Source organism: Myripristis murdjan, chromosome 18 (assembly GCF_902150065.1).
Source record: "Myripristis murdjan chromosome 18, fMyrMur1.1, whole genome shotgun sequence".
Taxonomy (NCBI): Eukaryota; Metazoa; Chordata; class Actinopteri; order Holocentriformes; family Holocentridae; genus Myripristis; species Myripristis murdjan.
The window spans coordinates 24,731,993-24,746,308 of record NC_043997.1 but is presented as its reverse complement, the minus strand read 5'-3'; the positions used below and the strand labels follow the sequence as shown (position 1 = coordinate 24,746,308).

Here is a 14,316-nt window from a genome sequence, read left to right as displayed (position 1 = left end):
ACTCCATCAGTTTGAATAGCATCCTGTTTTATGCAACAAATTATTACTACAAGTTGAAACAATGCTCCATTGAATAATTCCTTCACTTGTTTTGAGAAAAGGATTTTAAGACTCAGACTAAATAAAGTGTCCAAGAAACACTATTTAAAACCACAGAATGGTGATTTGTATTGCAGTTGTTGATGTATGTTTGTTATTCCGCAGCTAACTATAGCCAAAAGTGAACCCATGTCACTAAGAAATATTTTCATCACAGCTGCAATGGCATTTAAATAGAAAATTGTCTAAAACAGAGGCATTTCCTGTTACGTTTCACTGTGAACGGCTACAAATAAATCACCAAGGGTTTCGTTGTAGACCCATTTACAATTTTTAACAAACGTGCAGAAATCCAGCATGGAAAACGGAGAGCTCGCTTTTGCCTCCCACTGAGCTCCACTGTAGCGGCAGCATCACGTTTGGTGAGTGCACCAATGGAAGAATGGAATTACACCCTAAAACAACAAAACAGCAGAATTGTAATGGCGCTTTTCCATTTCATTGTATCAGCTCTACTAACATCATTCCTACTCTCTTTGGTTTTCCATTGGCTAAAAGTTTGGCATAGTATCTGGCACCAGATACTATTTTTGGGACCACCTCGGTTGTGGTTCCAAGCGAGCTGAGAAGATACTGAGAGATGATGTGAAAACAGCAGACCACTGATGAGTCAGGAGCGAAGCCCTGCCGGTTCCTGCTTGCAACCAGGAAATAAAAAAAGCTTGTAACAACTGTGTCATAGTTTATAATCTATCCACCTAAAAAAATACTCTTCAAGAATTTCTCAGTTCTCTCAGTGAAAGCAGCCATTTCCAGTTGATCTTGTTGATCAGCTGAAAATGTGGGAAACTATCTGTAATGGAAAATGAAATCCAGAAAAGCAACTAGTGCCAAAAGTGAGTACAGTCGAGAGGAGTAGAGCAGATACTGTGTAACAGACAAATGGCACAAGTGACCAATTCCTGTTTTAAAAAAAAATGGAAAATCTTTGTATGGACAAGGGAATGTTGTTTAATACAGTGGCTATCAGGGTTTGGGCTGGGGTGGGGGGAGGCTGCGGTGGAAAGCTGATCAATTTTTTGCCCATAGTGGCTTTTCTGTTCATGCATTCTACTCTTTGCTGCTTTGGGTAGGACTGAGAGAGTAAATATCAAGGTTTGCCAGACACTTCTTGGGTGGGTGCACTCCAGTACATCATGTAAATTCCAATCGGTAGCAGCCTCAGATTTGTGAGTTGAAATGTCACGGACAAATATCATTCAGTAAAGATAAATAAGATCACCTCCCACCTTAAACAGCTTACAGTTTGAGTGGCCTTACAAGAAACTCATTTATCTTGTGTGTATTACTTTTGCATTTACAAAAAGTAGTTGGCAGAATTTTTCTACTTTTTTTCCAGCAAAAGCACGAGGGGTAGCCAACCTAAGTGATAATAAAGTACCTTTTAGATCCTCTAAGATTCTGTCATATAAGAAGGGTCTGTATTTAACTGTCTCAGGTAAATTGTTTAATACTCTTGCAACTCTGGCCAATGTTAATGCCCCAAATGCAGATGATACTGTTTTTTTCCCCCAACATTTTTTTTTTATTATTCCTTCTTCCTTATCTGAACTCACACTGATACTTCTGGACCATACCTGACTGTTCCTCCACCAAACCCTGTGCAGTTAGCATATCTGCCACTCGCACTGAAGGCTTCTTTCTGAAAATGGCATATCAGATTGTATCAGATGTTTCCCCGCTTTCCACCCAGTGTGCGGTGGGATAGGTTTTATGCAGTGCCTCGCGTCCCTAAGGATAAGCAGTTTGAGAATGAATGAATGAATGAATGAATGAATGAATGACACAGAGAGTATTCCTACTTCTCAAATGCACATCACACATACAATCCAGTTATTATATTCTCATAAACATTCTTTTGCATATCAAAGTATTGTTATATCTGATCATGCTCCGATAACTCTTGATCTTTCATTTCCTAATTCAGCCCCCTCAAGAAACACTGGCGCTTCAACTCTTCTCTAGTAGCAGATGGGGACTCAAAATTATATCCGAACAGACACATTTCTTCTTAGGTGGTAATGATTACAAAGACTATCGATACGATACGATACGATACGATACGATACGATACGATACGATACGATACGATACAACTTTATTGTCAGTAGTACTGAAATTGGTTGTACGACACAGCACCTGTATGCAGACATAATCACATAAGGCAACAGAAAACAACATAGAGCACAAAAAAAAGTGCCAACTGCAGGGACAAATGATTACCATTGCAGCTAAAAAAAGGGAGAAGCAAAACAAAGCTTGACACAGTAGCAGACCTTTCTAATCGCAGTTCACAACAACATAGGCAGTGTGCAAGTTGTCCCATACCATTGTATAAAGAGCAGTTAAAATATAAAACAGAATTTGATCTTGTTCAAATTATATTCAGCAGACTCTGCGTCTAACCAAGGGCTCAGGGAAGTCTTTCTTAGTAGTTCAAAAATGGTTTAAAAAAGAATGTCTGGGGGATCAGTTTCCATCAGAGCGTTATAATAAACTGTCTCCACAGCTCTACTTTATTTGGTAGTAGTCTTTTTGGAGTCCCTTGAAAATGGGAATTTCCTAACTACTTTGGACCAGAACTGTATCTGTCTCCTGGTTAAAAAAGAAACAATAAATGAATAAATAAGTAAATAAAACGGAAAGACACTTTAAATTGCTTCTCCCACGGGATGTTCGCCACTTTGTTATCTGTTGTTTCTTCCAACCAAACAGGGTTTATCTAGAATCAGCACTCATTCTTTATCATTTAACTGGTGTTGAATATTCTGTGCGCCCCATCTCAGACCGCTCTGGAATCCGTTATTTCTATCGATGCTGAAAACACATTTGAATTAGAAAAAGTTTGGCTTCGGCTCAGTTTTCATCTCTTGGATCAGGCTGTTATATCAGTCTTCATACTCAGCAGTCCTAACAACATTTGCAATACCTAAATACTCCACTTAGGGTTGTCAGAAACAACTTTGCATATCTTGGGATTTCAGTTATTTGTGGCTACAAGAGCATTTTTATAAACAACTCTGCCAAGTTACTTGATCCAATTATCCCCTCTCACTTTGTCCCACATCAGGTAAATTAACTCAATACAAATGACTGTGCTTACCTATTTCAATATTTACCTGTTTTTACCCTTTTATCTTTGTTAAATCCTTAGACTCAGTGATTTCACTATATATTTGGAATAGCAGGCAACCCCAGTTATGCATACCTTTCCTTGATCGTCTTCACTATTCATAACTCAGTATCAGGGCTACCTTGCTCTCTGTTAACCTCTGCTGATATATCATTTTCAGAGGATATTTGTGGCTCAGTCCTCTATGTGTGCACACCACTCTCTTATTTAGTTCAGTTGTACATAGAGTTAATGTTTTCCATAGTTAAGGTACTAAATGTAAATTTTAAAGACACATCCCATAGGTGATAGTATAAAGTACAAAAGTATAAAGTATAAAAGTGCAGATATTCATATATTCATATGTAATTGTTAGGACATTCGGATAGTTCTAATCTAAGACACATTTGAAGATCCAAGTTTGACACATTCTAGAGCCCAGTCCACTTTTTGGAATTGTCCCAGTAGTCCAGTCTCAGCGCAGTTTCTGTGCTCCCCTACTACATCACATGGTTCATTGATCTGATTTGCAATACAGTGATAGACAGATGGTTCATCCAATCACCTGCCAAGTATTTTCTGACAGCGCCTGCCCTTTTCCAAATAGTGTCCAATCTGGTGCGCCAGGTTAGTCTTTGCCTCCATTTTCTCCAAAATCCAAAACAGTAATCGGTGAATAGTAGCAATTAGACCTCTCTCTCGTAACACTTGTCACTTTGACATGTCACTTTGTCACTCTGAGCCCTAGCAACTCTATTCTCATTTGTTTTCTCACATAATCTATTGATTTAGTGCTTTCTGTGTTATGTGTCTCAGTGTCTGTTTAAAAGTGGAATAAGTTCTTGTACTTCTAATACTGTGCACCTGTAGCTTTCTGTAATATTTTCGACTATCTTGTACTCTTTGTTAGTCTGCATGGAGGGGCTATAGGGGATTGGAGGAGAGGGAGTGTGGTGGGGTGATGCAGGAATTTGAATATTTTGTATATAAAGATAAAACTGAACAAGAAGACCGTTGAGAGATAGAAGGAAAGTTAACCGTCCACAAAGCCTGCAACGAGAAGAAAGGCGGACAGAGAGCCAGGTGGAGTAGCAGTATCTCGAAGCGCTGAGGAAAGTCAGTGGTTGGGGGCAGACGGCGGTGTGTTTCATCCTGCGGTAGTTCAGTGGCATACCCTGGATTATCAGTGGTGTTATAGGCCGGGGCAAGGCTTTCATGCTGCCACCGTGGCCAAACCCCTTTGATACGCTTGACCAGCGCCCTCCAGGCGCCAGAAATCCAATGGAGGAAGGGGAGCACAAGACGAGTAAAGAGGCCCTGAAAAAAGCACAGAAGCCTTATGAAGTTTTTATTTGGTGTGTGTGTGTGTGTGCGCATGTGTGCCTGTTCAAAGTTGTGATCATATACTGTGTGATGTATATATATATATATATATATATATATATATATATATATACAGTATGCATGTGTGTGTTTTAAGCTTCCATTGAGAGTTGCAGGGTGTGGAATCATATCTACCCCCCTCTCCTCACTCCCTCACACCCCGCTCTTGTTTCCACATATTCCTCTCTTCTGTTTCACTTCACCATCTGTCTCTCCTCTGCCACCTCCGCCTCTCCGTCTCTCTCCCGGTGACCTTGCTATCCCCCCTGCACACACACATTTCACACTCCTCACTCAATCTCAGTCTTTCGCTATCTTCCTCTCTCAGCGTCTCTTTCTCCTCCCTCCCAGTCTTTCTCACTCTTTCCACCTTTGTCATCACCTCCCTCCCCCTCTCTCCCGACGCCTCTCATCTTGCCTTTCTTGGGGCAGTTTTATGTAATTAAGTCCATGGTAGAGCTGTTGGTGCGCCAGCTTTGCCATCCTGACGGCCAAATTAAAAATTGATTTCTTCGACTGATTCCATGCACCGGCTGAATACTCGCGCCCTCCTCCTTGCCCTCTCTCCCTCGCTCGCTCTCCTTCCGTCCTCCCAACTTCATATTGCTGCTCTATCTCTTCGTCTGCAGCATCCTCTGAGTCTCACCTTGGCAGGGCGATAAAATCTTCTGGACGCAGCCGTCACTCGCCCCCTCATCCAGATTCATTTTTAGACTTTGTAGACGAGAGGGCTCCGCGAAGCCTACCACATTCACATCCCCACAGCCAGAAAATTAGAAATCGGTGTGTGCGTTTGTGTGTGTCACAGGGGCCTTTGCTCATTCTCTGGGTCAGCGACTAACATTCAACCTGTGTTGTTGCTTGTGCTTTCTTTTTAGTTGTGCTTTTTTTTTCACAAGGCAACAGCAATCAATACAGCCAGCGCGATGCTGTTTAGTGTTTTTCTTAAACCGCACTGGTCAATAATGTGAAATATGTAAAACACTGGATGTTAAATTGCATTGATGTTTCAGAGGTATGATTTGATGGGTTGTCCATAATGCTATTGCTTAGCTCACCCAAAAAACAAGCATATAGTGTGTGGGAGGTTCACAGCGAACACACACACACACACACATCCCTGTCCACATCAGCAAAAAGTGATTATTTTGTGCTGCTGGGGCTGCAGGGTTTTGGATTTACTGAGTTTCTCAATGACAAAACAAATCAATGGAGTCACCCCTGAGGATGGCTTTGGCCCTGCGATAGCCGAACCATCAGAAGAGTGAGAAAGCATAAGCCAATACCCATGTCGGGCCCACAGACATTCTGATTTGGAAAGAATCACGGAAGTTAATCCAACACAAAACACCCCGTGGCTTTTCTCCCCCCAAGTCAATGAATTCCAAAGCCAGAAGTGATTACCTTATCAAATAAAAAGAGAGGAAAAGCCCTGTTGCTAGACATTATTAACTCTGTGCAACTTGTTAGAAACTTTTTTGTAACCTTTCAGAATGGTCTCGCCAGCAACCGCATCTTTAGATGGGCTGTCAAGCGCTGCTCCCACCCCACCCCCCCCACCCACCACCCCTCCCAGTCTTGCAGGGAGGACATATTGAAGAGATGTTTCTATAAACCCAGACAGCCTCAAGGGATTGAAGGTATAAACAAAGGCATATGGTCTGACTACTGAGTGAATACTTGTATTTATACCGCTCTAGCTATCTGGGCCCTCAGCTTTCCAAAGGAACAAATTATTTTATTGCACCTTTCAGGGTAGGCCCTGCCTCCCAAATTTTCCCATGCATCCCGGTCTCCTTTGTTGTCTTTCTCCTCCTGTCATCTCTCATGCACCACGCTCGTCTCCTCCCACCTTTCTCCTTCCTCTCCTCCTGTTGTTCTCTTCCAACTTCACCCCATTGATCCTCCTCACCCCCGGCCACTTCTCCCTCTACATCCCTTCATGCTTGCGTTCTCTCGCTGGAGACACTACGACAAAACTTAACATGCTGTGAAACAACCGGGCTTCACACTTAATGACCGGTTATTGCGGCTTTTTTGTCCACTTTGCCATCGCAGAGGGACACATGCTTGACAAGGTGTCGGATTTGGGGATCACACAGCAAAACAAACAAGAGAAGCCCTGGATCAAAGCCAAGACATACATGAAGGATGATTTTTTTTTTTTTTTTTTTCGTAGCTGCTCTTTTTCCATATGTTAATCTCTCATTAGGCAGTGGAGCTACTGGAAGATTACCAGGGCCAATTTACACCGGAGGGTAAATAATCTTTTGCAGGCTTGGTTGGGAAAGAATATCTGATGATTCAATCTTTACACGCTGATCATAACCACAGCGATAATATGAAACATGTTTGATATGTGCCACTTGACATCTGCAGGGGTGCCATGGTTTTTCGGGTTGCCAGCAAAGTTAACACTGAGCTCCTTCTGTCTGCCTCTACTGTTGATAATAGAAGCCCTGACATCAGTGAAGCATCAGGAGTCAGCAGGATAATCTCAGTTGTACCATTAAGCGCGCAATGCGGAGTCCTTTGCCATCAATCTAGGATATTTACCACTGAGAGACAAAAAAAAAAAAAAAAAAAAATCAGAGAAATATGTCTGGATAAGGAATTGAAAAAGCCCCAGCCTGAGCTAGTGCTGCTCTCCATTCAGATGTGAGGGATGGACGACTTGTGCGGCTTTGATTCGGAAAAATCAAACCTGTTTGAAATAGCAGTGAACGGTTTAAATTGCATGTTCTCCCATGTCTGCGTAGGTTTCCTCCCACAGTCCAAAGACATGCCAGTCAGGTGAACTGCAGATACTAAATTGCCCCTAGATGTGAGTGTGAGTGTGTGTGTGTGTGCTGCGATGGACTGGCGACCTGTTCAGGGTGTTTCCTCCGCTTTCTGTCCCATGACTGCTGCGATGAACTCCAGCTCCTGACCCTAATTCGATAAGCGACTTGGAAAATGAATGAATCTTATATAAAACTGCATGACGCTAAAGCTCTTAGCTCTGTAACAGTGCATCGTCATCCTTTCCAACTGTGACTAACCAGTCATGTGTCAGTTTTTCAAATCAAGTAATCAAGTATTAAGTTACTTTTTCAGAAGAGCAATTTGTTACTTTGTATTATTCCATCCATCTGTTTTCTATTGCATAATTATATAACCCATTTCTTTTGTTGTGGCAAAAAGAAACAACAATATTAAAATAAAATCTGTTGTTTCTGCACTGTAAAGGTGATATTGCATCTGTCATTTCCCATTATTACCCTGCAGAATTATTTACAGGAGTATGCAGTGCAATCCATAGTGAAAATGTTCACCCTTTCCAAAGCATTGCAAAAGGCCTCTAATATGCTAGTAACACAGAAATACTGAAATACAGGTTATCTTTCTCAAGTTACTTTTAATTAATGATCCCCAGCACTTCCCTACTCTAGCACAGACTCGATCTGACCTTGAAAATCAGTTGCGATGGCCAAATTGTGGCCCGGGAGTCACATTGTACATATAGAAAGTCTGCTCAGCCTCTCCTCCTGTCTACTCACTCTCCACCGCCCCTCCTCCCTCCGCTCTCCATTTATTTTCTGATTTAATTTATCGTATTAATTCGCTTCGCTCCCTGTTCCCTGTGTTCTGCGCCTGCAAATGTTTTGAACATGGCATTAACAACCCCGGGGTGAGCAACCCAACTCCCAACGGGGTCACTTAAACTGAAAATGTATGCATTCGTCGTGCTGCGCCGCTTTGGATGCACTGTGCACCGGGTGGTAAATATACATGTTTACTGCCCATTAAAAAACGCCGTCCGCCCAGGTTGCCATTCTTAAATAATTTGTCGTTAACTGAGCCGCGTGGGTGAATAAAAATTAAATAACTGAAAATAGAGATTCTCCATCCTTCTTACTTTCCTCCTCCCACCACCTTTTCTCTCTTTCACCTACCTCCCGCTTTTCTTTCTCCAACACCTTTAGCCAGGCGAGCTCATGCCTTATTAGCTGCCAGTTTTAGCGTTATCATGGGTAATTACCAGGACTAATCTCTGCTAATGATGGCATTAAGAGGGGTATATATGTGGCAGCGTGGCCAATATAGAGGAGATACCAGAGGAGGCTTAAGTTCAAGAATAGCCTGGCATATCTGTTCATATGGCGCTTTTCTGTGTCTGTGTGTAGGTGTGCGGTGGAAGACAGAGTGCGTGTGTGTGTGTGTGAGACAAATTTGTAGGGCATTTGAAAGAGCTGCTGTGAAAGACAAAAGATTAACCAACTCAGAGGAGTGACAGCGGCAGTCTGGTGAAATTAGACGTCCACCTCCCACAGACACAGCCATTCATTGGTGCGAATGCAAAAAAACATGACAATACAAGTGAATTCAAAGCAAAATGAGCCGCGTAAGTACACTCATTAAGCATGACGCGCTCTGCCGCCGTAAAAATAAGCTAGCCTGAAACAGGATGGAGCACACTTGGTGCTCTTGTGCCACCAGACCAAGTAGCTCTTCTGATTTTGCTTGTCATCAGGAAAATGGATTTTTTTTTTAGTTGTATTTACAAAGTATTTAAAGCTTGTATTGACTTGTTTGAGATTCAGTTTTTTCAGTATTCAGTTTCACCTAACTCTTTCTGAATTACAACAGTAGCCTAAGTACTACAAATTTGCAAGAACTTGGGGAAAGCAGTAGTTTGCAGACACTATAATCCAGCAGGCGACTGAAATCTGAAGTGGCAAGAAAAGCAAAGGAGATTCTTTGGACAAATATGTGTAATTACATCGTTTTCTCTCCTGTTGTCTGACTTGATAAATTTCCAACAGTTAAAAAAATTGGCAAAATCTTTTTGGTTAAAGTTCCTCTTTTTTCATAATTGCTTTTGTTGATATACCCATAAATTAAGTTAGCGTGCAAACAGCAACATTCAAGTTGACTCCAATTAGAGAAAAATAGAAGTTGCCTTGAAATTTTTGTATGCCAGTGAGACGGTTGCCAACAAGTAATGGTTCAGGTTGGGAAAATGTCAGGTTTCAGGATACGAAGCATTAACTATCGTCAGTTAACAGTCGCTTGAGAGATTTGAACTCAGGTTGGCTGAGTGAAAGACCCACCTGCCACCCACCAGCCGCCTTACATGGACTGTATCGCTCTCTTAATACTGTGATACACAGTGTCGCTCTTCATGGCATTATTCACAGTCACTTAACTTTCAGATGTAACTATAGGTTGCAGTAATCTGCTGTACAAACCACCTAAGGGGTCATTTCTTTGCAGTCAGACTCCCATTTCTCCTGTCTTTGTTCAAATCGCAACACATTTCTGTTTCGAGAAGGTCCTTCGTGGTCATTTTCTGAATTTAACACCTTCATCAGGTTAGCCTTTAGCTCTTCAGCTCTCTTGACAGCCCAATCCAGATCTGCTAACAGTGAAGGAGCAGCTAATGGGTTTCGGTGTCTTGCTTTAGGGCGCTCTGACAGGACACATGGATGTATTGCAGGAATTGAACCTGCAAATGTTCAATAATCTGGAGAGCAATCTGTCTTGCCTGCCCGACTCGGTGAGACTGAGTGAGACTTTTTTTTCCCTCCCTCATCATCCTTCAGAAAATACGTGTGGGTTTGCGAGTGTGAAGTGCAGAACAGGAGTTCAATCAGGAGCGAAAACACACACACGCACACACATGCACCTGCAGCACCATACAAACCTCAGCTGCTTCACACTATTACCTTGATGATGGCCTCTCAGGATGCTGTGCACAGAGTGTTCAGCAAATAAAAGGAGGACTGCAACTATGAAAAGCAAGAATAATTTCCTTTGCTTTTAGCACTTAATCTGTTGTGAATGCACACACACTGAGTCACAGGCACAGACTTTGAGCTGAAACAATAGACTGCTAGTTCAAAAAAGCCCAGCGGAGACATTTGCATTAAGATTGTAGGTGACATTCACTTTATCCCACGACTGGGTATCTCCCCCGGAGCCTTTCAATTATTTCATTTATTCTGCGTGTTTACTGACATTTATGAGACACTTATTTTTTTTTTGGCTTTATCAAGGGTTGTGATACTGAGGAGAATATATATGAAGTCAAATTAGAATCTACAGTCTTTTAAGCTTGTATAAAAAATGTATGAGACTCTTGATTTTTGAATATGTGATGTAAATTTGTATCTATAAATGTTTGTGCAAATGTGTACAAAAAATTTAATCTAATGAAATTTTAAAAAACCTCATTTTTTGGATTTAGTCTTTTTTTAGTCTTACAGTGTGAATGATACTTCTTGTATGTACTGTAGCAAGCCAAAGATAATCACTGGGAAAGCAAATTTGGCCAGTGACAGGATCAGTATATATGCAAGTCAACATTTATCATGCATGGAAAAAAAAAACAAAAAAACACCTGATTCAATGAATGATTTTTTTATTTTGTTCTGTTGTTGTCAACCTTTACTTGCTTTAGTTTTAGTTCTGTCAAAGCGTCCATCTTCATCATTCACTAAATAAAAAACTAAATGCACTGTTTCAAATGCTATCCCACCGGTTTACACAGAATTATGAACTACTGTTTTTAAACTAACCACTCCCCTCTCTCCTCTCTAGGTGGTGTACAAAAATAATGATTTCAAGCTGGAACTGTCGCGACTGGCCATCGAGCGCGACCCCAAGATCACCCTGAATGGAGACCTGGTGTTTCGGTGCGAGGATGTGGCCGCCCTGGACCCCGTCACCTTCGACACCCCCGAGTCTTACATCTCCTTGCCCAAGTGGAACACCAAGAAGACGGGATCTATCTCTTTCGACTTCCGCACCACGGAGCCCAGCGGCCTCCTCCTGTTCAGCCACGGCCGGCCTCAGGGTCCCAAAGAGCAGAAGCCCGGGAGAGAGCTGAAGACGGATTATTTTGCCATGGAGCTGCTGGATGGGTACCTGTACCTGCTGATCGACATGGGCTCAGGCAAAACAAAGCTGAAGACCAGCAACAAGAAGGTCAACGATGGGGAGTGGTGCCACGTGGATTTCCAGAGGGAAGGGAGGAAAGGTGAGGATACCAGAGGATCTTAAAGCTATGTTAAATATCCCATACATTTCTCTTTCTGGTCGTAAAATGAACCCTTGAGAAGCAGAACTGTATGTCTGTTTCCAGCACACAGTTTCACAGCCATCCTGTTGTGATGTCCTGGTTTGAGCTTTCTAAATTTGTGTATCTCCCTGATGATATGCTCCTCCTCTGCCCTCCACTTCACCTCCAAGCCGCTTCAACTTCATTCAAAGCTGGAAATTCAAATGCACATTCTGCAGATAAACACATTCAAATTTCAGACCAATCACAGATGTGCTTTATAAATCAGCCGTGCATAGACAAAAGAGGTTTATTGTTCTGTCCATGAGGCGAGTTATTCAGCGCCTACCTTGTACCTGAGAGTCTGCCATTTCACCACATTTTCAACTTCTCAGAGAAAAGAAAAGAACAGAGAAATGGTAACCCATGTAATCCAACAGGAACCTTGCAGAGTAAAATGGGTACCTCATTTCCATCAAAAACCTTTTTTTTTTTCTTTAGTTTCCGTTTCTACAAGTGGTCTGCCAGGGGCAGCAGTGGCTTTGTGTGTATACAAAAGGATTTTGTGCACTCCACACCCTCTAGTGGTCAAATGTCGCTAAGTGCAGCTTTAAAGCTGTGTGATTTTGAAGCTGTTTATCCAGGGAAACCTGGCTGGGTGTGTTGTTGTTCTCCAGGAATGCCTTACTTTGCTTTGACACAGTTACACACATTCACACCTGGGAGTTTCCCAGAACAACAAGAGCCTTCTGCTGTTGGCCACTGAACATCCCCGCGAGAGCAAGTGAAGGTTAAATGCCTTGCTCGAAGGCACCTTGACGGCAGAGGGATCAAAGGGATATTTTTTTTACCTACCAGTATTTTCCCACTCATTTCGGGGACTCTTGTCTTTGCATCAAGAGGCAAATTCATGCAAATTCTTCACTTTGGCTGTGCATGTGCACTACCAAACCCTCAGCACACAGAATGTGAGAAAGTCATTTTCAAAAATGTTGTGTTTATTGAGCAGTATCTATTTATATGAAAATTTAAACACACCACTAATATGACTTTTCACACAATCCACAACTCTCTTCAAGTGCTCAGACTACTCTGTTATACTCTCCCATTTCACAAAGGCAGAATCCAAAAAAAGGGAAAAATCTCCTTTGGATCATTTTTTGGCGGTACACCACTGAGAAAAAACATATCTGCCCAAAGATAAGATTTCACATTTCACATTCCAGTCTGATATGGATTATGGCTGTACAATTTGATTTGAAATACCTTTAGCTCGCTTGTTGTATCTTGCAAAGCCATAAATGTGCCAACGGATTGTGCAGTATCTGAACTTATTATTGTGTGGTTTGCTGGATCAGGAGAATTCAGATATGTCAAAGAGTTGTCAGTGACAGAGAAGGAGACTGAGCTGACTTAGCAGTGTCACCATTCTGGCACTCATGTGCTCCTTAGTGCACATTTAAACCACAGGTAGACACGAATTGCAAATAGGTGTGGTGCTTTTGAATGTATTCTTTGTGTTTGTGTGTTGTCCTCAGCTGTGACAAGGTGTGTTCAAGCACGTGGGTGCAAATATGAACATCTGCATGGTTTAGTGTGTGGTGTGTGATGAATGATCTGTAGGTGGGAAAGCACCTTGGACATTATATCTCCTCCTAATGGTGTCCTGTAATCAGGAAAGGTGTGTGTGTATGTGTATGTGTGTGTGTATGTGTGTGTGTGTGTGTGTGATCTCACTGCTGCCCCTGCTGTAATTGGCTTTTAATAGAAAATTAAGACGGAGTCGTTAATCACAGAAAGAGAGAGGGCTTTTTGTCTCGCCCACTCCCTGCTGCATTCTGCTTCCCTTCTCCTCCATTTAGCCTATTATAGACACATTAGACACACAAACACACCTCTCCCTCTCTCTTTCTCTCTCTCCCCCTCTTTCTCTCCCTCCCTCCCTCCCTCCTGTCATCTATTCTCTCTGTCTCTGTCTGGCGTCAGTCTGTCTTTTGTTTCTTTAATTCATCCAGTCACCCACTCACCCATCCACTCACTCCACCCACCTCCCCACCTCTTCAGTCATTTACTCTCTCTGTTCATCATCTACGCTCTCACTGAATCACTCACTGACTTAGGACTTCAACATGCATACACACACAAACCAGCAGCCCCATGCACACATACACTAATCTAGGATTAGACCAGTATATTACCTTACATATCAGGACAATATTGGCTTTTTAATAAAAATTGAATTGCGGCCAGTTAATATCATCCCTCACTGATATAATAGAGATGAGGATAAATTCATATTGAACCAGGTTCATGGGTGTCATTTTGTTCTACCTGTTGTGACTCACCCTGATTTAAATGACCATATTGGTGGTTTTGCATGTTTACCATAATATCGATAAAATTTATGTACGTCACACTGCAGGTAGTCATATTTTTAGAATATCGTTTTTTGTATGTTTTATCTAGTTTGTTTGCATTCATTCCGCTATGATATGAAAATTAATTTTCAAAGGCTCCAAACTTTGGTCACACCAGTATCCCATCACTGTTATAAAGACGTCCACATTAGTTTTCCCAAAAGCAGCAGCACTGTGGTGTTTTGATGACTTGACGTTGGGTGGAGTGATATGGTCTCTCCACCAGAAAATAGTCCCCAGTGAAACGCTGGCTTTACACAGCC

General features: G+C 42.0%; 1 protein-coding gene across 1 annotated transcript in view; it reads left to right on the top strand.

Moving 5' to 3' along the window:
- Nucleotides 1-14,316, top strand: part of nrxn2b (neurexin 2b) — an 801,338-nt gene that overhangs the window by 367,724 nt on the left and 419,298 nt on the right. Inside the window, exon 7 of the mRNA XM_030076071.1 lies at nucleotides 11,177-11,615. Within this exon, the coding sequence (XP_029931931.1) occupies nucleotides 11,177-11,615 (439 nt within the window). The remainder of the gene's footprint in view (nucleotides 1-11,176; nucleotides 11,616-14,316) is intronic.